The sequence below is a fragment of the Ranitomeya imitator genome, chromosome 2 (genome assembly GCF_032444005.1).
Source record: "Ranitomeya imitator isolate aRanImi1 chromosome 2, aRanImi1.pri, whole genome shotgun sequence".
NCBI classification, from domain to species: Eukaryota; Metazoa; Chordata; class Amphibia; order Anura; family Dendrobatidae; genus Ranitomeya; species Ranitomeya imitator.
In genome coordinates this window covers 31,153,417-31,176,871 of record NC_091283.1, presented here as the reverse complement: position 1 = coordinate 31,176,871, position 23,455 = coordinate 31,153,417, and the positions used below count along the sequence as shown (strand labels likewise).

Genomic DNA, 23,455 nt, shown 5'->3' with positions numbered 1-23,455 from the left:
CGTCCTTCTACAGAACCTAATAATTGTATGATACAATATTGTTCTGCTCCAGGAAGACATCCAGGCCTCTCTTGAACCCCTCGACTGAGTTCGCCATCACCCCCTCCTCAGGCAAGCAATTCCAGATTCTCACTGCCCTAACAGTAAAGAATCCTCTTCTATGTTGGTGGAAAAACCTTCTCTCCTCCAGACGCAAAGAATGCCCCCTTGTGCCCGTCACCTTCCTTGGTATAAATCCACCACATAGACTGTGCCTATAGAAATCATCACACAGGCTTGAAAAATGCTCAGTGTGCCATAGGGGGTCACAATAAAATCCACATTTTTTCAAAAGTTTAAAAGTTTATGGAGTGCTGCCTTCCTTTTTAATTTTATCTATCTATCTGTTATCTATCTATATATTATCTATCTATTATCTGTCTATTATCTATCTATCTATCTATCTATCTATCTATCTATCTATCTATCTATCTATTATCTATTATCTATCTATCTATCTATTATCTATCTATTATCTATCTCATATCTAATATCTATCTAATATCTATCTATCTATTATCTATCTATCCATTATCTATCTATCTATCTATTATCTATCTAATATCTATCTATCTATCTATTATCTATCTATTATCTATCTATCTATCTATTATCTATCTATTATCTATCTATCTATCTATCTATTATCTATCTATTATCTATCTCATATCTAATATCTATCTAATATCTATCTATCTATCTATCTATTATCTATCTATTATCTATCTATTATCTATCTATTATCTATCTCATATCTAATATCTATCTAATATCTATCTATCTATTATCTATCTATTATCTATCTATTATCTATCTATTATCTATTATCTATCTATCTATTATCTATCTATTATCTATTATCTATCTATCTATTATCTATCTATTACCTATCTATCTATTATCTATCTCATATCTAATATCTATCTAATATCCATCTATTATCTATCTATCTATCTATTATCTATCTATTATCTATCTATCTATTATCTATCTATTATCTATTTATTATCTATCTATCTATTGTCTATCTATTATCTATTATCTATCTATCTATTATCTATCTATTATCTATTATCTATCTATCTATTATCTATCTATTATCTATCTATCTATTATCTATCTCATATCTAATATCTATCTAATATCCATCTATTATCTATCTATCTATCTATTATCTATCTATTATCTATCTATCTATTATCTATCTATTATCTATTTATTATCTATCTATCTATTGTCTATCTATTATCTATTATCTATCTATCTATTATCTATCTATTATCTATCTATCATCTATCTATCTATCTATTATCTATCTATCTATCTATCTATTATCTATCTATCATCTATCTATCTATCTATCTATCTATTATCTATCTATTATCATCTATTATCTATCTATCTATCTATCTATTATCTATTTATTATCTATTTATTATCTATCTATCTATCTATTATCTATCTATTATCTATCTATCTATTATCTATCTATCATCTATCTATCTATCTATCTATCTATCTATCTATCTATCTATTATCCATCTATCTATCTATCTATCTATCTATCATCTATCTATCTATCATCTATCTATCTATCTATCTATCTATCATCTATCTATCTATCTATCTATCATCTATCTATCTATCTATCTATCTATCTATCTATCTATTATCTATCTATTATCTATCTATTATCTATCTATCATCTATCTATTATCTATCATCTATCTATCTATCTATCTATTATCTATCTATCTATTATCTATCTATCTATTATCTATCTATCTATTATCTATCTATCTATCTATTATCTATTATCTATCTCATATCTAATATCTATCTAATATCTATCTATCTATCTATCATCTATCTATCTATCTATCTATCTATCTATCTATCTATCTATTATCTATCTATTATCTATTATCTATCTATTATCTATCTATTATCTATCTATCATCTATCTATTATCTATCATATATCTATCTATCTATTATCTATCATCTATTATCTATCTATCTATCTATTATCTATCTATTATCTATCTATTATCTATCTATCTATTATCTATCTATTATCTATCTCATATCTAATATCTATCTATTATCTATCTATCTATTATCTATCTATCTATCTATCTATTATCTATCTATTATCTATCTCATATCTAATATCTATCTATTATCTATCTATCTATTATCTATCTATTATCTATCTATCTATTATCTATCTATTATCTATTATCTATTATCTATCTATCTATCTATTATCTATCTAGCTATCTATCTATCATCTATCTATCTATCTATCTATTATCCATCTATCTATCTATCTATTATCTATTATCTATCTATCTATCTATCTATCTATCTATCATCTATCTATCTATCTATCTATCTATCTATCTATCTATCTATCTATCTATCTATTATCCATCTATCTATCTATTATCCATCTATCTATCTATCTATCTATCTATCTATCTATCTATCTATCTATCTATCTATTATCTATCTATCTATCTATCTATCTATCTATCTATCTATTATCTATCTATCTATCTATCTATCTATCTATTATCTATCTATTATCTATTATCTATCTATCATCTATCTATCTATTATCTATCTATCTATCTATTATCCATCTATCTATCTATCTATCTATCTATCTATCTATCTATTATCTCTCTCTCTATCTTTCGCTCTCGCACTCAGTTCTTCTCGTGGACGGGCTCTGGGCGTGGTCAGCAGCCGTAGTGGGCGGGGCGGAGCACAGGTGTGAGCAGGGGGCGTTGCCAGGTGACCACAAGGATTGAGGAACGGAGACAACTGCTGAGCGGCCGGAGAGCGGAGACAGCGGGCGCCGGGGAAGATGGCGGAGGAGTACGGTAAGCGGAGAGCAGGCTCCGGGAGCGCTGAGCTCACCTGTGTGACCGCCACAGACCGCGGGTCCGCCCCTGTATATGTGTAACCTGTGTGCAGTCTAATCTCCGCGTACAGCGGCACCTGCCCCAGTGTGTACAGGGACTGAGGGAGGAGGAGGATAGGAGACAGCACTGATATATAGGAGGAGGAGGATAGGAGACAGCACTGATATATAGGAGGAGGAGGATAGGAGACAGCACTGATATATAGGAGGAGGGGGATAGGAGACAGCACTGATATATAGGAGGAGGAGGATAGGAGACAGCACTGATATATAGGAGGAGGGGGATAGGTGACAGCACTGATATATAGGAGGAGGGGGTTAGGAGACAGCACTGATATATAGGAGGAGGAGGATAGGAGACAGCACTGATATATAGGAGGAGGGGGATAGGAAACAGCACTGATATATAGGAGGAGGATAGGAGACAGCACTGATATATAGGAGGAGGGGGATAGGAGACAGCACTGATATATAGGAGGAGGATAGGAGACAGCACTGATATATAGGAGGAGGGGGATAGGAGACAGCACTGATATATAGGAGGAGGGGGATAGGAGACATCACTGATATATAGGAGGAGGGGGATAGGAGACATCACTGATATATAGGAGGAGGGGGATAGGAGACAGCACTGATATATAGGAGGAGGGGGATAGGAGACAGCACTGATATATAGGAGGAGGGGGATAGGAGACAGCACTGATATATAGGAGGAGGATAGGAGACAGCACTGATATATAGGAGGAGGGGGATAGGAGACAGCACTGATATATAGGAGGAGGGGGATAGGAGACATCACTGATATATAGGAGGAGGGGGATAGGAGACATCACTGATATATAGGAGGAGGGGGATAGGAGACAGCACTGATATATAGGAGGAGGGGGATAGGAGACAGCACTGATATATAGGAGGAGGGGGATAGGAGACAGCACTGATATATAGGAGGAGGGGGATAGGAGACATCACTGATATATAGGAGGACGAGGATAGGAGACATCACTGATATATAGGAGGGGGATGGGAGACATCACTGATATATAGGAGGAGGAGGATAGGAGACATCACTGATATATAGGAGGGGGATGGGAGACATCACTGATATATAGGAGGAGGAGAGGATGGATAACACGGTACCGTACCAGTAGTGGCTTTATACCTCTTTGCTTGTTGTGATGCCATGGCCTGTAATACCCGCTTGGTGCCAGGCCTGGTTGTGCTCTTGTGCGCGCCGTGTGAACGTTTCTAGGTTAGTCATCCATGATGGAACTCCCACTTTCCCATGGTTGTGTTTGCTGATGTTGTTGCTGGTGTAACTGTAGTAAATACATCTGATGTTTGGCGTTTGTGCCCTGGCATGTGTATGGTGTATATATAGTGTGTATATATATATATATATAGTGTGTATGGTGTATAGTTTATGAAAAAGTTTGGGCACCCCTATTAATCTTAAGCTTAACGTTTTATAAAAATTGGTTTTTTTTGCAACAGCTATTTCAGTTTCATATATCTAATAACTGTTGGACACAGTAATGTTTCTGCCTTGAAATCACGTTTATTGTACTAACAGAAAATGTGCAATCTGCATTCAAACAAAATTTGACAGGTGCATAAGTATGGGCACCCTTATCATTTTTTTGTTATAAATACCTAGTTTTTACTGACTTACTAAAGCACTTTTTTGGTTTTCTAACCTCATTGAGCTTTGAACTTCATAGCCAGGTGTATGCAATCATGAGAAAAGCTACTTAAAGTGGCCACTTGCAAGTTGTTCTCCTGTTTGAATCTCCTCTGAAGAGTGGCATCATGGGCTCCTCAAAACAACTGTCTAATGATCTGAAAACAAAGATTATTCTTCATAGTTGTTCAGGGGAAGGATACAAAAAGCTGTCTCAGAGATTTAACCTGTTAATTTCCACTGTGAGGAACATAGTAAGGAAATGGAAGAACACAGGTACAGTTCTTGTTAAGGCCAGAAGTGGCAGGCCAAGAAAAACATCAGAAAGGCAGAGAAGAATGGTGAGATCAGTCAAGGACAATCCTCAGACCACCTCCAGAGAGCTAGCATCAACTTGCTGCAGATGGTGTCACTGTGCATCGGTCAACTATACAACGCACTTTGCACAAGGAGAAGCTGTATGGGAGAGTGATGCAAAAGAAGCCGTTTCTGCAAGCACGCCACAGAGTCGGCTGAGGTATGCAAAAGCACATTTGGAGAAGCCAATTTCTTTTTGGAAGAAGGTCCTGTGGACTGATGAAACTAAGATTGAGTTGTTTGGTCATACAAAAAGGCGTTATGTATGGCGGCCAAAAAACACAGCATTCCAAGAAAAACACTTGCAACCCACAGTAAAATTTGGTGGAGGTTCCATCATGCTTTGGGGCTGTGTGGCCAATGCCTGCATCGGGAATCTTGTTAAAGTTGAGGGGCACATGGATTCCTCTCAGTATCAGCAGATTTTTGACAATAATGTTCATGAATCAGTGACAAAGTTGAAGTTACGCAGGGGATGGATCTTTCAGCAAGACAATGGTCCAAAACACCGCTCCAAATCTACTCAGGCATTCATGCAGAGGAACAATTACACTGTTCTGGAATGGCCATCCCAGTCCCCAGACCCGAATATCATTGAACATCTGTGGGATCATTTGAAGAGGGCTGTCCATGCTCAGCGACCATCAAACTTAACTTTACTGGAATTGTTTTGTAAAGAGGAATGGTCAAAAATACCTTCATCCAGGATCCAGGAACTCATTAAAAGCTACAGGAAGCGACTAGAGGCTGTTATTTTTGCAAAAGGAGGATCTACTAAATATTAATGTCACTTTTCTGGTGGGGTGCCCATACTTATGCACCTGTCACATTTTGTTTGAATGCAGATTGCACATTTTCTGTTAGTACAATAAACCTCATTTCAAGGCAGAAACATTACTGTGTCCAACAGTTATTAGATATATAAAACTGAAATTGCTGTTGTAAAAAAAAACATTTTTTTTATAAAACATTAAGCTTAAGATTAATAGGCGTGCCCAAACTTTTTCATATAACTGTATATATAGAGTTTCAATGGGACAGTAACCCCCTGCTGTGATGTGGCAGTGACTGGTGATGATCGGGCACTGAATGCCCGTGTGCTCAGCACTCGGATCGAGCAGGTCAGACGCTTGGACGGGCTCAACCCAAGTATAATGGAAGTCAATGGGAATCGCAATCATTTTTCCAGCAGACCCGAAGAGGAGGTCAGGGGAGGCTAGGAAAAAATTGCTGAAATGGCTAGAAACAGAGCTGAAATGGCACGGGAACATCATGGGGAAGACCCCCGGACCGGACGCATGTCTGAATCCCAGGTCGCTCCTGGGAACATTGTGGTCAGAGTATTATCACACTTTTACAGACTGATAATAATACAGACAAAACTGAAGATAAAAGGGATTTTATGGGATAAAGTTAGGAAACATTCTTTCCTGTATAATGACTTGTATACGGAGGCTTGCAAAAGTATTCAAACCCATCCACCCCCACTTTGGCATTTTTTGCGTTTGCTACCCCCAGAACAATGGACAAAATAACTGAAAACTTCAGTGTGCATAACTATTCCCTCCCCTAAAGTCAGTACTTTGTAGAGCCTCATTTTGCTGCAATTACAGCTGTAAGTCGCCTTGGATAAGTCTCTCTGAGCTTGTGACACTAAGGCTGTGTGCACACGTCAGGTTTTTTCATGTTTTTTCGGCGGTTTTCTGCTATAAAAACGCTCACATCAAGCATCCTATTATTTGAATGCAATCTGCATTTTTTTGTGCACATGCTGCGTTTTTTTTCCACGGCGGAATCGCATTCCGGAAAAAAACGCAGCACGTTCATTCTTTGTGCGGAATCGCGGGGATTCCGCACACCTAGGAATGCATTGATCCGCTTACTTCCGCATATGGCTATGCCCACCATGCGCAAAGTAAGTGGATGATGTTCGGTTGGTACCTAGCGTGGAGGAGAGGAGACTCTCCTCATGGGTCTGGGCACCATATACCTGTGTAAAAAAAAAATAAAAAAATAAAAAAGAATTCAAATAAAAATCGTGATATTCTCACCTTCCGACGGCCCCAGCAGTCCTCCCGCTCCTCGCGATGCTCACGTTCCCAGGGATGCTTTGTGGCAATGACCTGTGATGACGTAGTGGTCTCGCGTGATGCTACATCATCTGGGGTCATTGACGCATTACTGAGAACGGGAGCATCGCGAGGAGCGGGAAGGCTGCTGGGGCCGTCGGAAGGTGAGAATATCACGATTTTTTATTTTATTATTTTTAATATATTATCTTTTTTATTATTGATGCTGCATAGGCAGAATCAATAGTAAAAAGTTGTCCACACTTGTCAAACACTATGTTTGATAAGTGTGACCAACCTGTCAATCAGTGAATTGGGAAAGCTCCGGAAAAAAACCCACAAAATATCCGCAAAAAAAAAAAAAACCTGCAGAAAAAACGCATGCGGATTTACTGGGAAGGGTGTCCGGTTTTGCTCAGGAAAATTCTGCACACATTACTGAACGTGTTCACTTAGCCTTAGGCTTATTTTTCACTTGCCGCAAAAACAATACATTTCTATGGGGCCGCGAAAATTTGTCAGAGCGCCGTATGGCCGTGAAAAAATATCGAGCCTGCTCAATATTTTTCACTGCTTATGGACACGGCCCCCATTGAAGATCACCGTGAATACCGTTTTTGCCGAACGTCGTTTTTTTGTTTTCAATACTTTTTCCCTAGTATTCGAAGCCAGAAAAACGTCGATCTACAAGATTTTTGCAAAAACGGGCCGCAAAAAGCACGGCAAGTGTAAAAGGAAGCTTTAGATTGCACACAGAGGGACGCCCTCTCACAAAGCCTGTGACTTATGAAGGGAATTGCTTGAAACAGAACTTTGTAGGGGTGAATACATATGCACACGCCAATTTTTAGTTATTTTGATCCCATCAATTTAGTTTATGCCTATATTTCTCTCACTTCACCTACTCTTTAGTGCTGATGCATCACACACAAATCTGATTACAAAAATATTTAAATACGGGTTGTAATGTCATAAAATAGATAAAAGGCCAAGGGGGTGAATACTTTCACAAGCTATTGTATGAGGCAAAATTAAAAAGAGAAAAAAAACGCCTCCTCCTCCCCTTCATACCCGGGCCATGTCTCACCATAGTTCCCCGTCACCTATGACTATAGTAGACAGGGCCGGCGTCAGCACCCGGCGTACCCGGGCAAGTGCCGGGGCCCTGGCGAGACCCTCTCCCAGGGGCCCTCAGCTAGCGGCAAGTCACACAGCTGCTATGGGGCCCCTGTGAGGCAGGGGGCCCACCTGTCGCAAGCGCCAACTCCCCCGCAGCCGCTTTGAACTTTACCGGCGTCTGCCGGTAACGTTCAAAGCAAATGATGGAGGAGAGAGCGTCACCTGCGTGCACCATCAGCAGCACGTCCACTTCCCCGTCTCTTACCGCACGTCTTGAGCATTTTAAATTAGCTATATAATATATGCCTGCAAACTTTCCAGTAGTAATACAGAAAAGAAAATATGTAGCCCTGAAAAGGACTTTTTTGTTTTTAGGGTGTAGCAGTAGTATACCCATAGAATGACTGTAAGGCAATAAACCCTGTCTATATGCCTCCATTCCAAAACCTTCCCTCCTCCGCCAGCTATCCCTACACTGAATGCAGGTAACAGCACTTTTACTAGAGAAAAGACTGAGGTCGTGGAATACAACTAATACTCCCCCAATTCGGGGACTGTCTGTCACTGTGTATGGGGGCACAATGTGGTTAGCACTGGTTTATGAGGGTGGTACTGTATTGGGATGGACTTGGGTGGATAGCATTGTATATCGGTGCACTCTGTGGCCAGCAGTGTGTAAGGTACCACCCTATAGTTGGCAATCTGCGCCCAGTAGTGTATAAGTTGGCACTCCGACTGGTACTGTTCATAGTGGTAATCTGTGTGTAATGTACACAGGGGCTTCTCACAAAATTAGAATATCATTAAAAAGTTAATTTAAGTTCTTCAATACAAAAAGTGAAACTCATATTCTATAGAGTCATTACACAGAGTGATCTATTTCACGTGTGTTATTTCTGTTAATGTTGATGATTATGGCTTACAGCCAATGAAAACCCAAAAGTCATTATCTCAGTAAATTAGAATACTTTATAGCACAAGCTTGAAAAAATGATTTTAAAATCTGAAATGTTGGCCTACTGAAATGTATGATCAGTAAATGCACTCAATACTCGGTCACGGCTCCTTTTGCATCAATTATTGCATCAATGTGGTGTGGCATGGAGGCGATCAGCCTGTGGCGCTGCTGAGGGGTTATGGAAGCCCAGGTTGCTTTGATAGCAGCCTTCAGCTCGTCTGCATTGTTGGGTCTGGTGTCTCTCATCTTCCTCTTGACAATACTCCATAGATTCTCTATGGGGCTAAGGTCAGGCGAGTTTGCTGCCAATCAAGCACAGTGATACTGTTGATTGTAAACCAGGTATTGGTACTTTTGGCAGTGTGGACAGGGGCCAAGTCCTGCTGGAGAATGAAATTTGCATCTCCAAAAACTTGTCTGCTGAGGGAAGCATGAAGTGCTCTAAAATGTCCTGGTATACGGCTGCGCTGACTTTGGTCTTGATAAAACACAGTGGACCTACACCAGTAGATGACATGGCTCCCGAACCATCACTGATTGTGGAAACTTCACACTAGACCTCCAGCAGCTTGGATTGTGGCCTCTCCACTCTTCCTCCAGACTCTGGGACCTTGATTTCCAAATGAAATGCAAAATTTACTTTTATCTGAAAACAACACCTTGGACCACTGACAACAGTCCAGTTCTTTTTCTCCTTGGCCCAGATAAGACTCTTCTGGCGTTGTCTATTGGTCATGAGCGGCCGGACACAAGGAATGAGATACTTGTAGCCCATGTCCTGGATACGTCTGTGTGTGGCGGCTTTTGAAGCAATGACCCCAGCAGCAGTTCACTCCTTGTGAATCTCCCCCATATTTTTCAATGACCTTTTCTTAACAATCCTTTCAAGGCTGCGGTTATCCCGGTTGCTTGTGCACCTTTTTCTACCGCACTTTTTCCTTCCACTCAACTTTCCATTAGTATGCTTGGATACAGCACTCTGAACAGCCGGCTGCTTTAGCAATGACCTTTTGTGGCTTCCCCTCCTTGTGGAGTGTGTCAATGACTGCCTTCTGGACATCTGTCAGGTCAGCAGTCTTCCCCATGATTGTGGAGCTACTGAAACAGACTAAGGAACCTTTTTTTAAATGCTTAGGAAGCCTTTGCGGGAGTTTTTTTTTGTTAGTTATTCTAATTTACCACGATAGTTACTTTTGAGGTTTTCATTGGCTGTAAGCCATAATCATCAACATTAACAGAAATAAACACGTGAAATAGATCACTCTGTGTGTAATGACTCTATATAATATGAGTTTCACTGTATTGAAGAGAACTGAAATAAATTAACTTTTGATGGTATTCTAATTTTGTGAGAAGCACGTGTGTGTATATATAATATATATATGTGTGTATACTATCACTGGATTAGTTTTGGCTTACGTCTGAAGATTTGGATGTGTGCCCTGACGGAGTCACTGCCTATTACTCCAGTATGTCCCAACACAGTGTATTATTAGACACTTCTATATTACCGTAATTAAACACCATAATTACAGCAATTAGCCGTCAGATATGAACAGATTCTAAATAGAAAAATGTAAAACATGATATGTTATTATTAATTATTAATTTAAAAGACAAATACATTTAATAAAAAAGGCCTCCAAAGAAGGGGGGAACACAGCAAATTAAATCAATTATGTGCCAGAAAATATAAATAATTGCACTATATTATATATCAGGCGTAAGAGGAGGGGGCACATACTAATGCATAATCCAGCAAAAAACTGCTATTAGACCTAACCGGCCTAACCAGTAAAGTGCAAATGCCAAAAAAAGGTATTGTTCAATCTACAGGCTGAAGAGATGATCAGTGGGGAGATGGAAAGCGGGATATTCAAAGGGGTAAGATGAATCCCTATTATAAGCATATGATATGTATCCTGCATCGCCATCACTTCACCTTAACCGACAAATCCAGACGAAAGACATCCCTGACACGACTGAAGCAAAACTGCATGAAAAACCAATGGTATATTACCTAAGGGTAAGCTGAGTCGGGGAGGAGAAGAACAGGCTGTCCTCCTCACACCCGACGGATGCTGTTTCGCTACTCACTTCTTCTGGGGTGTATGGGGTGGATTTTACAGTTTTTTTAATTTATTTGTCTTTTATATTAATAATTAATAAAATATTACATTTTCTAGTTAGAATGTCTTCATATCTGATGGCTAATTGCTGTAATGGATTATGGTGTTTTTGGAGTCACTGCCTGCAGTGTAAGGTGTCATTTTTCTGTTTGAGATGAGCTCCAAGACATGGTCAGCTGCATCTTGGCACCTCATCACATGAATAGTTCTGTGCGTGGGGGCACTCTGTGGCTGGCACGGTGCGTGGGGGCACTCTGTGGCTGGCACGGTGCGTGGGGGCACTCTGTGGCTGGCACGGTGCGTGGGGGCACTCTGTGGCTGGCACGGTGCGTGGGGGCACTCTGTGGCTGGCACGGTGCGTGGGGGCACTCTGTGGCTGGCACGGTGCGTGGGGGCACTCTGTGGCTGGCACGGTGCGTGGGGGCACTCTGTGGCTGGCACGGTGCGTGGGGGCACTCTGTGGCTGGCACGGTGCGTGGGGGCACTCTGTGGCTGGCACGGTGCGTGGGGGCACTCTGTGGCTGGCACGGTGCGTGGGGGCACTCTGTGGCTGGCACGGTGCGTGGGGGCACTCTGTGGCTGGCACGGTGCGTGGGGGCACTCTGTGGCTGGCACGGTGCGTGGGGGCACTCTGTGGCTGGCACGGTGCGTGGGGGCACTCTGTGGCTGGCACGGTGCGTGGGGGCACTCTGTGGCTGGCACGGTGCGTGTGGGCACTCTGTGGCTGGCACGGTGCGTGGGGGCACTCTGTGGCTGGCACGGTGCGTGTGGGCACTCTGTGGCTCGCACAGTGTGTGGGGGCACTCTGTGGCTGGCACGGTGCGTGGGGGCACTCTGTGGCTGGCACGGTGCGTGGGGGCACTCTAAAATACAGAGCTGGGGTCCATTGTACTGGGTTCTTGCCTCACTTGTACCTTATCACCTCTTGGTGGCCGCTTGTGGTCGGTGCTGAGCGGTGCCCATCGGCAGGCTCCATTCTTCCTGACCCTGTTTGACCAGTTTTACTTGCCCTCCTCTCCTGTTCTTTGCTATACTGGATTCCCTGGTTCGTTCTTTTGTATATTCTCCTCTGGAGATTTCGGATTTGTATATCCAGTGACCTGAGTTTCTTATATTAAGCTGTGGGGCCACCAGGCACACCCCAGATACTTTGTACCTACCGAGGAGGAGACGCCTGTGACCTGCAGCTACGAGAGCATCCAGGATTTCTAATGCTCCACATTCATTAAAGGTTGTGAGACCACAGACGCTGAAGTGTCAGCCAATACTGGAGGCATTTGGGTGCTTGGAACTGCATTACAGTGGTCTGCAACTATCTCCTAGCATGCTGGAAGTTGTAGTTCTGCAGTATCTAGAGAGGCACAAGCTGCAGACCGTTGCCGTAACCATAGTGTTGTACCAACAAACTTATAAGTGTTTAACCAGCCATAGAGTAGGCAGTGCCAGGGTTAAATTCCTGTGAGCTGACCCCCATGGTAACGCTTCTTCCTGGTACTGTGGTTATGGAAATCCAAAAAGCTTATTCAAATGTCCTCAATAAAAACAATGTGACACCATTCACTCTATCTCTGCCAGTAAGTTTTTGCTATCTGGTGCCATCTTTATGCTTCGTCCCATCATTCATTTCCCCAGAGGTCAGGGTCTCATGGCAATTTCGGATCTTGGACCCACCACTCTTCCATCAGTGATATCTGAAGGTCGTGCAGCTGTGGTGGTCTACATGTCACCTTCCTAACTCACGCAGATGGTCAGGGCACCAGTAAAACCAGAGGTTTGGCCTAATCTCCAACCCTCCAAGAATTGCACATAACCAATTTTTGGTGCCATTTCTTAGTTGGGGTGCTTGTGGACCTCGTCTCGCCCCTCCCCCATAAATAGGGGTCAGTTCTGAGTTTACTTCATCTTGCAGTCCAATCTTTGCCCCCCCCATAGGAAGTCGTTTCGCTCTGGCAACCCATGGTTAATGCATCAACTATTTTTACGAGGCCATTTTGCAGTAAAGTAACAGCTCTGGCTTAATATCTAACTCCGTACAACACCCGTAATGACCCCGATCCTCACATTTCCTGTCTCTGGATTTCCTTTAATACCAGGCAGAAATTTCTATTCTTGTCGGGTGTCTACAGGCATAGAAAAGCCTTGTTTTTCCTGTTCTACATCTCCTTAAACCCATTAATAATCTCGCATAAAAACCTCTTTACTTGGAGGAAGGGGCTATTGTTCTATCATTAATCAAGATGATGACTATGCGGCCCCCTGCATCTCAGGAGTCAGTTGTACAGAGGACTGCACAATAGGTTTTTGGATCATGGAACACCTATAAAGTAAAGAGAATTATTTTTTTTTTCACTTTATTTCATTTTTTTTTTTGCAAACATTTTTGGTTTTTAGCATTTCATTGTTTTTAGGAAACTTTTATTAAAAATTTCACAAAATATCAATAACTGTGCTCCAAAAATGTACTGATGCTAATCCCTACATCCTTTACTGTCCTAGTAGACGTTTCCTAAAGAATAGCATCCTCTTCTTGAATCCTGCACAACTTTCCAGGTCCAAAATTTTCATCTGTAGCCATAACCATGCCCCCATGACTATTCTCCCCCATAGCACCACATTTTATATAATCTTTGGATTCCCGATGGTTTGGGATGTTTCCAGAGAGGCACGTAAGTTTCTGACTTTTTTGATAGCCCTCAAGGTGTCCCCATTTTTCGTGAAGTTGCTGGACTTCCCAGGAGAATTGACAATTATAATTCAACGTCAGTTTAAGGCCCCTTCACACATCTGCTTTTTGTGTCCATATGCGTTCCATTTTTTACAGACACACGCACACCCACTGTATTCAGTGGTGGTGCTCACATGTTAGTTTTTTCACACGAGCCATGTGTCCGTGTGAAAAACCCGCAGACATGTCCTTTTTTTTTTTTTTTTGCGCAGCACAAACAAAATACATGCGGCACACCTGCATAGCGATGACACACGGATAACATCTGTATGACAAGTACCAACACCTGGGAAAAAGCGGTACAGTTTGCGCTGATCCCAGGCATCGGGTTCTGAAGGCAGCTCTCATCATTGTCGCCTGGTCTCCCTGAGATTAGTGCAATGAGGTGACAATGATGGGAGTTGTATTCAGCAGTCAGCACCCGCTGTCTACATCTTGTGTAAAATTAAGAATTACATTAAAAAAAAAAAAAAAAAAAGTAATTGGCTCCCGTGTAATTTTCATAACCAGCAGAGGGAAAGCCCATGGCCGGGGTCTGATGTTAATAATCTAGAAAAGGGGACCATATCCCAAAAGGCTCCCAAGCTGTTAATAACAGCTCAGAACTGTTTGCTTAGCCTTTACTGTTTAGTTTATGGGGGACCTCAGAAAAGAAATGACGTAAAGTCCCCTTATAAATTCAAACAAGCAAAGGCTAAACAGATAGCTGTGGGTTGATATTAATAGCCTGGGAAGGGGACAGGAATATTGCCACCTCCTCGCAGGCTACTAACCTCAGCCCTCAGTCACCGCAGAAATGGTTCATCCATAAGATGCACCAAATCTGACGCTTAGCCTCACATTTCTCACTTGCCCCTTTGCAGTGGCAAGTGGGGTAATAGTGTTGGGGTTGATGTCACCTTTGTATTGTCAGGTGGCATCAAGCCCAGGGGTTAGTAATGGAGAGGCATCTATAAGACGCCCTCATTACTAAACCCATAGTAAGTTTAGAAATAAAAAATATTTCCTGACCATCTTTACCCATTTATTACTGTAAAAAATGAAAATAATTAAAAAAAACATACTCCTCACCTGTCCAGTAAGATTCATTTTTCTCACACCGTAATCCATCTCTAATGCATCTGATGTGACATGATGTGACCATTCACCTTGACATCCAGGAGACACTGAGCAGAACTTGGGGCGCAGCTTCAATGACAAGCGGTAATGTCATAGAGATTACCGCCAGTCACTGCCAGCTGTTCCCACGCTCAGTTCACTGTGAGCAGCCCGATGAACTGGGGTCACCTTCATGATGTCACCACTAGCACAGTGAGAATTTTCCCTGGCAATATCTCTAGCCCCTTCCCAGGCTATTAATATCAACCCACAGCTGTCTGTTTGGCCTTTGCTGGTTTGAATTTATAGGGAGACTTTATATAATTTTTTTCTGGGGTTGTCCGTAAATTCATCAGGAAAGGCTAAGCAAACAGCTCTGAGCTGTTATTAATAGCCTGGGAACCTTTTTGGATATTGTCCCCTTTCCCAGATTATTAACTCCAGCCCCTGGCCATGGGCTTTCCCTCTGCTGGTTATGAAAATTACGCTAGAGTGTGCTGAATACAACTCCCATAATTGTCGCCTGGTTGCACTAATCTCGGGGAGATCAAGTGGCAATGTTGAAAGCTGTCTTCAGCACCCGGCGCCTGGGAACAGCGTGAACTGTACTGTTTTTTTCCCAGGAGGTGGTACGTGTCACACAGGCACATGGACAGCAAACCGATACACAGATGTCGCATATGGATGGCACACTGACACAGACCACAGATCTCACCAGGACTGTTTTTTTCCTGTACAGGAATCACCAGGACATGTGAAGGAGGCCTAATGGTGACATTCCTGGGGCTAATCATGCCATTGCTCTCATTTCCTATCATTTCTCCTCTTCTATACTCAATGTACTTGATGACCGTTAACAAGCAATTTCTAATTAAAGGGAATGTCCTACTAAATAAAATTGAAAAAAAGGGAGAGTGGGGGGTCACTCATACCTTGGAAATACAGGGGAAATGTTGGCTACTCGCAATACAAAGCTTTTCACTTCTCCTGCCGGTCTCTATACTTCCTGCTCAGTCAATGCAATAGTTATGTGTTGGTCACCCCTGTGCCCAGTGATTGTCTACAGTGGTCACATGTCCATTGGAAGCAGAAAATAACTCTTAACTCCCTGGTCCGTCTGCATAGACATGTGACTGCTCTAGCCAATCACTGGCCGTAGTAGTGACGTGTTGGACTCTACTGAGTCCGGCAATTGGCGTGAGCTACTTGAGATCTGTCCTATTCGAGCAGGAAGTAGAAGAGACCGGGAGGGGACCTGGGAAGGGTCCATGGCTGGAATATGCTAAAAATACATCTGCTTACAAAGAATTTTGGAATTTTATGACTTGTTCCTGTAGATAGAAGCAACCATGGGAAAACTGATAGCAAGAACCCGTCCTAATATCATGATGGTGGGGCTGCAATATTTTTTATTTATTTATTTATTTACTTTGGGGGTGCAATTTTTTTTCCTTAGCATATTCTAAAAAGCGGCTTAGAAGCATGAGATTTACAGATCCAGCGCCCCACAGGAAACCAAAATGTGTCTACATGACCAATCAAAGGAAGTAGATTCCATGGAAAGTGACGAGCATACATGTTATGAAAATCATAATATTGGGGTCAGGCAGCCGGGACCCTCATAAGGATAATGAGCGTTTTTGTTCCCTTGGTCTATGGGAGCACATTATATATATATATATATATATATATATATATATATATATATTTCCTTTGATCTATGGGAGCACATAAAAAAAATGGCCTCTCCTAGCGACAACTATACAGTAGTGTGTATACTATTAGATATATTTCTGTCTATAAACAGCGCCCCAGTTGTTCATTGCTTTGGTCTGGTATTGCGGCTTCACTTGGCAAGTTATTACGTGTCCGTATGATCGGTGATACTTTACTGTTTGTAGGGTTCGGACCAATGTCACCCCCACCGATTGCGGGGAAATGCCCCATTTAGAATGGACTGGAGATCTCACATAATTGCTCATTTCTCCCTTGCGTTAGTTTTGCTAAATCTTCCCTATGCTCCCTAATACTCATGAGGCGTTGCCTGTTAAGCAATTTTCTGACATATACTGAATAGTACAAGGAATTGATGACCGTGGATTAATCACGAAGCTGCAGGTCAAGTGGGAGGACAAGGACCACATTGTGCTCGGTCGTGGGAGGTTATCAGTTTTGCAAATCAGGAGCCCGGCTACTCGTTTTCTAGGAAAATTAGACAGCGACGGTCTGCCGCGAAAACGGAATCGGACACCGACTCCATTGTGGTCACAAACCAGCTCTGCAGGAAGCTCCGCACATTGTGTACAGAGAGGAGCAGATATCCGAGCGCTGACTACTGAGATCTGAGCCGTAGCCGTCACTCGCAGGGCATCACCGAGGCCCCGGGGAGCGGCGCTGCCATGGTGCGGCTTGTTAGTCTTAATTATTGCTTCCAGGAATAATGCTGGTGGTGACATTGTCAATAGTTCCAGCTCTGAACTAATTACTGGGTCAGTGGGATAGATCCAGCGTACATTGTGTTGTGATATCACAGATTTTATTTAGAGGGATTTTCCAAAACACATCTGCACCGACTGCAGCTTTAAAAAAAAAAAAAATCAAACTGCAGTATTCACCGACCAATAGAAAACCTGCATCGAGACACAAGAAAAGACAAAACTCCACCGTTTACGCATTTCAGGCTCACATATAGGGCCAAACTGGCCTGAAACGCGTAGACTATATGGAATTTTGTCCTATTTTTTTTGAGTAATGGCTCGAGTTTTTTAAGAAGCTACATAAAAGTATCAAGAATTGTTATTGCTCCTGGTTGCCGGCTTTGATCTCTGCTGCAATCTGCAGTACAAGTCCTCCATGCGGGTTATGCTGACACTTGTCTCTCTTCTACGAATCTGCTCCTTTCACCTTTCCCCAGTTTAGCGCTGAATCTCCGCGGATGGTACTGATCGATGTCTGTTATTGTCTGCAGCGCTGATATCCTATCAATAGTGCTGCAGTCAGTATCTGAGCTCAGAGCCTCAAGCGGTCAAGGTGACAACATGAACCACTGAGATCAATGATTGGCTGCAGCGCTGATGTCATATCAATAGCGCTGCAGTCAGTATCTGAGCTCAGAGCCTCAAGCGGTCAAGGTGACAACATGAACCACTGAGATCGATGATTGGCTGCAGCGCTGATGTCATATCAATAGCGCTGCAGTCAGTATCTGAGCTCAGAGCCTCAAGCGGTCAAGGTGACAACATGAACCACTGAGATCGATGATTGGCTGCAGCGCTGATGTCATATCAATAGCGCTGCAGTCAGTATCTGAGCTCAGAGCCTCAAGCGGTCAAGGTGACAACATGAACCACTGAGATCAATGATTGGCTGCAGCGCTGATGTCATATCAATAGCGCTGCAGTCGGTATCTGAGCTCAGAGCCTCAAGCGGTCAAGGTGACAACATGAACCACTGAGATCAATGATTGGCTGCAGCGCTGATGTAATATCAATAGCGCTGCAGTCAGTATCTGAGCTCAGAGCCTCAAGGAGTCCAGGTGACAACATGAACCACTGAGATCAATGATTGGCTGCAGCGCTGATGTCATATCAATAGCGCTGCAGTCAATATCTGAGCTCAGAGCCTCAAGCGGTCAAGGTGACAACATGAACCACTGAGATCAATGATTGGCTGCAGCGCTGTCAACGTGACATCAGAGCTGCAGATGATCACAGACATTGGATGAAGCGCTGGATCTGGGCAGGGGGAGTAAAGATTTTTTTTTTTTTTTTAAACAAACTGTAGTTGGGAGATAGTTTTCCAAAACCAGAAAGAAAAAAAAAACATTTTAAAGAGGACCTGTCATTTGCCATAAATATGTAATTTATTTGTAATTTGTAAATGTTGCTGTTCTCCTGAATCCGAGGATATTTTCCTTTCTTTCCTGCTCCTCTCCGTTCCTGTTGTTGGTGAAGTGGGCGTGGTCTTCAATAAAACTTCTGATGAGAAGACTTGAAGGCAACACCCACTTAGCTAACAAGCCTAGATTTGCATAAAAGGAAGAGGGGGTCGTATGTCAGGAACGGAAAAGAGCAGGATAAAAAGAAAAACCTCGCCGGATTCAGGAGAACAGCGGCATTTACATATATTTATGACAAGTGACCGTTCCACCTTTCCTCAAAACCTTACATTTCGGAAGTGACTGAATTAAACGCTAATGTCGGTCATTTCAGCTCAGGAAGATATGAGGAGCCCACCTGCCTCTTATACTCTCTGCCCCAAGCGAATGCCCTCAGTGCCCACAGCTCCTCCACCTGCTCCACCCTGCAGTCATTGGTCCACTAAGGCCAGCCTTCATGGCTACCTGATGTCGGACCTTTGTACTGGGACCCTGGGCACATCCCTCTCCCTTTTGTCCTGGCACAGGATGCCACCCACACACTCAGGCGCACTGGCACATTTGGTAAGTGCCATTTAATCCCTCTCGGACTTCTTGCCCCTTGAACAAATCTTGACCTGCCCCTGAGGAACCCCATTACACACCTTATGGCCACCAATGGTCTTTCTTTAGGGTCCGATCACTTGCCTGGAAGACCCCGCAGAAGATCTCTCCATTTTACTCCATCGACCCGCTCCCAGTCACTTCCATAATCTGTAGGAAGTCTACCATGGCTGTAGGCCGTCCTCCGACATTCAGCATTGCTTACTGATAAGAAGTTGTGTTACACTAATCCCACAATCCTTTGCCCTATGCACCTCTTCTATATTGAAAGGATTCTCCAGAAACAAGCGAAGTCCAGACCTCCAGCGATCTGCTGTGTACTGTGGGGGATAGTAAGGGTTTCATTTCCCTACAGTGCCCCCGCAGGAGAAACAAAGTATTGCACCTTTCCTATTGAAATCAATAGGCTGTACATTGATTTTCCCACAGTGAGGTTATCTGGTGTTGGTGTATTGTCTCATGGTTGATCTTGGGGCTTGAACTTCATTGATTATCTTCAGGCAAACGTTGTTATAAAGGAGACACTTTGTGATCCCGCCAGGCCTCCCCGTCCGCACATCCACACAAATTTCAGGGTTTCCAAATCTAAGATCAAGGCTCATATTAATTTTTGCTAGAGGAATTTATATGGGATAGTGGGCGCCCCCTGTTGGCAGCTTAGGAATTACTTAAGAGCGCTGAGCCTTTTTAAAGTAAGGGGCAATTAGGAGGGAGGGACCCCAGTAGATCTCTTCCCTGTCACCTTTTGGGCATTTCACTATAATCCATAGAGCATTGCTCCATCATCCACCCCTCCAATACCGATAACCATGCAGAGCATTGCTCCATTATCCACCCCTCCAATACCGATAACCATGCAGAGCATTGCTCCATCATGCACCCCTCCAATACTTATAGCCGTGCAGAGCATTGCTCCATCATCCACCCCTCCAATACCGATAGCCGTGCAGAGCATTGCTCCATCATCCACCCCTCCAATACCGATAGCCGTGCAGAGCATTGCTCCATCATCCACCCCTCCAATACCGATAGCCGTGCAGAGCATTGCTCCATCATCCACCCCTCCATTACTCATAGCCGTGCAGAGCATTGCTCCATCATGCACCCCTCCAATACTGATTGCCGTGCAGAGCATTGCTCCATCATCCACCCCTCCATTACTCATAGCCGTGCAGAGCATTGCTCCATCATGCACCCCTCCAATACTGATAGCCGTGCAGAGCATTTCTCCATCATCCACCCCTCCAATACCGATAACCATGCAGAGCATTGCTTCATCATCCATCCCTCCATTACTGACAGCCATGCAGAGCATTGCTCCATCATCCGTCCCTCCAATACCAATAACCATGCAGAGCATTGCTCCATCATCCATCCCTCCATTACTCATAGCCGTGCAGAGCATTGCTCCATCATCCACCCCTCCATTACTCATAGCCGTGCAGAGCGTTGCTCCATCATCCACCCCTCCAATACCGATAACCATGCAGAGCATTGCTCCATCATCCACCCATCCAATACTGATATCCACGCAGCGCGTTGCTCCATCATCCACCCCTCCAATACTGACAGCCATGCAGAGCATTGCTCCATTATCCACCCCTCCATTACTCATAGCTGTGCAGAGCATTGCTCCATCATCCATCCCTCCAATAACCATGCAGAGCATTGCTCTAACATCCACCCCTCCAATACGGATAGACGTGCAGAGCATTGCTCTATTCGCTGGAGCCTTGTTCAATTTACCCAGGCAACTCCAGTTATTCTGCAGAGTTTTACTACATTTTTCCTTAGAGCAATGCTCTGCCAGCCCTACCAGTACTGATAACGCTGCAGAACATTGCTCTATTCATCCTGCAGAGCATTGCTGCAGCAAACTCGCTGTTAAGCATAACCCTAAATATGCCCCCAATACCCAAGTCCTTCCATGTGTCCAGGTATGAGGCTGAAGCCTCTGGTGACAGGTGAAGGGCTCAAGACTTATGTCCTCGGGGTATAAAGAAAGGTGCAAGGTGAGAAAACGCCTGGGGCAGATGGGGTAATAAAGGGGCTGCAGGGGCAGGTTACTGGTGACGGCCAGGAGAGGAACGTGCGTCTATATTTGGCATTTTCACGACGTGTAATATTACTCCGAGCTTTTGTTCTTGCTGACGGTAATGTCCCACACCCACATTATACACATTGTGCAAACACGGAAATGTAGGTTTAGTCTTTATCTCGTTGACAAAGGCTGAAATGAAGAGTGTGGCCGGTGGGGCGGAGGCGAGGACGGCGGACAATGCGAGAACTAAAATGCCTGTAAACCTCACTATAATTACAGTAAAAGAAAAAAACTTTGAAAAGTGAAGATTTCAGTATTTTCCCGGTGGAATCGGACAATTATGAAACTGGACCCCCCATGCTTGGCGTAAGCTTTACACATGTATTCGATGTGATAATCCATTATGTGAATCACGGGAAATCTGCACTGATGACCATTAGAGACGGTAGATAGACCCGGTCGATCGCTGAAGAGGAGCCCTGAGAATCGCCTCTTCTCTTTTTATTCGGCGTGATGTCATCATTGCCGTGCGATGCACATGTGATGTCACACCAGGCTGGCTAATCAGAAGAAGAGCCACGGACGCTGTCAGGTCACAGGCGGTTCTGAAGGCTCCCATCCAGCAGCCAATGTACCAGGTGTTGAGAATCGATTCGCCCCAACTCTTATTATTATGATATCTCTTGATTCTGGGTGAAGAATTAACCATCTGTGATCACTCAGAAGGCCACCTCTTCCTTTCGTAGACATCATTGCCGTAGTTTAAGGCTATGTTCATGGGGACACCGAATATACCGGATATACTGCAAATTCCATGCCCTTATCTGGACCACAAATTAGATGCTCTGATTTTCTCATGGACCTGAGCTCTGTGTGAAGTATGGCCCATGCGAACTAGTACAAGGTGAACGTTGGGTACGTTCGTTGTCCATTTTCGTATGGAAATACTCTAACTCCTGCCCCAGGACTGTCCAAAGTCAGATGTGACCACCCAATTTTTAGGCAGAACTGTTATCAAATATTTGAGAGCATGCCGGCAAATTTGGAACTGTCGGCACCTATGAGTAGTGAAGTGAACACTAAGGAGAAGTATGAGCCATACTGGGGTAGATGTGAGGAGCGGGCCTTGTTCTAAGGACCACTGGACTGATGCACGTAGAGCGGAATCCGCTGCTCTAGGGGACGCAGACTTTTCCAAGCACAAAGCATCGGTTACATCAATCTTATTGTTGTGTTCTTGTTGTTTTATTAGAGATTTACTTGCTGATCAGTTTAGCCTCCAGAATCAATGTTTCCGTTCAGTGACCGTAAGCAGAGGAAGACGTGCGGGCTGGATCCTATGCATACATAAGGCCAGACCCAAGATTGGAAATCGGAGAAAGCGGTCATTCCATTACTCTCCTTGGTGTCTCAGGGACCGCAAGCCAATGTTCCCCCAGTCACTAGTCCCATTGTATGGATGAGGTTAGTAGACCCAGTGGAGTGGTCACCACAGAAGGATCTCACCTGCAGTCCTAGGTGATGGCTGTAGCCTGAGGAAAATACCTCCACCAATGCACAGTTGACTTTGGGGGAGAGTGTGAACACTACTGCCCATTCTGGGGCTGACCCCAGGAGAGGGAGAACAATAAGCCACATGTTTAGCGAGTTGGTGCAGTGACTTCGAGGGGCGAGGATCTATTGCTGAGGTTCTGGTTCCCATGTATGGATGGCCTATGGAGTTTGGAGATCGGTAGCCAGCTGGGCTAGTAGTTCTCCCTGCCACGGTCGTGGGATCTGTCGTCCGGAATAGAGGAACTATTTTAAGGACTGTTCCGGCTGGCTGGAGCTG

The 23,455-nt window shown here is 43.4% G+C and overlaps 1 protein-coding gene across 1 annotated transcript in view; it reads left to right on the top strand.

The window, feature by feature from the left end:
* The first annotated feature begins 2,835 nt into the window (after positions 1-2,835).
* Positions 2,836-23,455, top strand: part of SLC44A4 (solute carrier family 44 member 4) — a 62,786-nt gene continuing 42,166 nt past the window's right edge. The window contains exon 1 of the mRNA XM_069746390.1: positions 2,836-2,929. Coding sequence (XP_069602491.1) covers positions 2,914-2,929 — 16 coding nt within the window. The 5' untranslated portion in view covers positions 2,836-2,913. The remainder of the gene's footprint in view (positions 2,930-23,455) is intronic.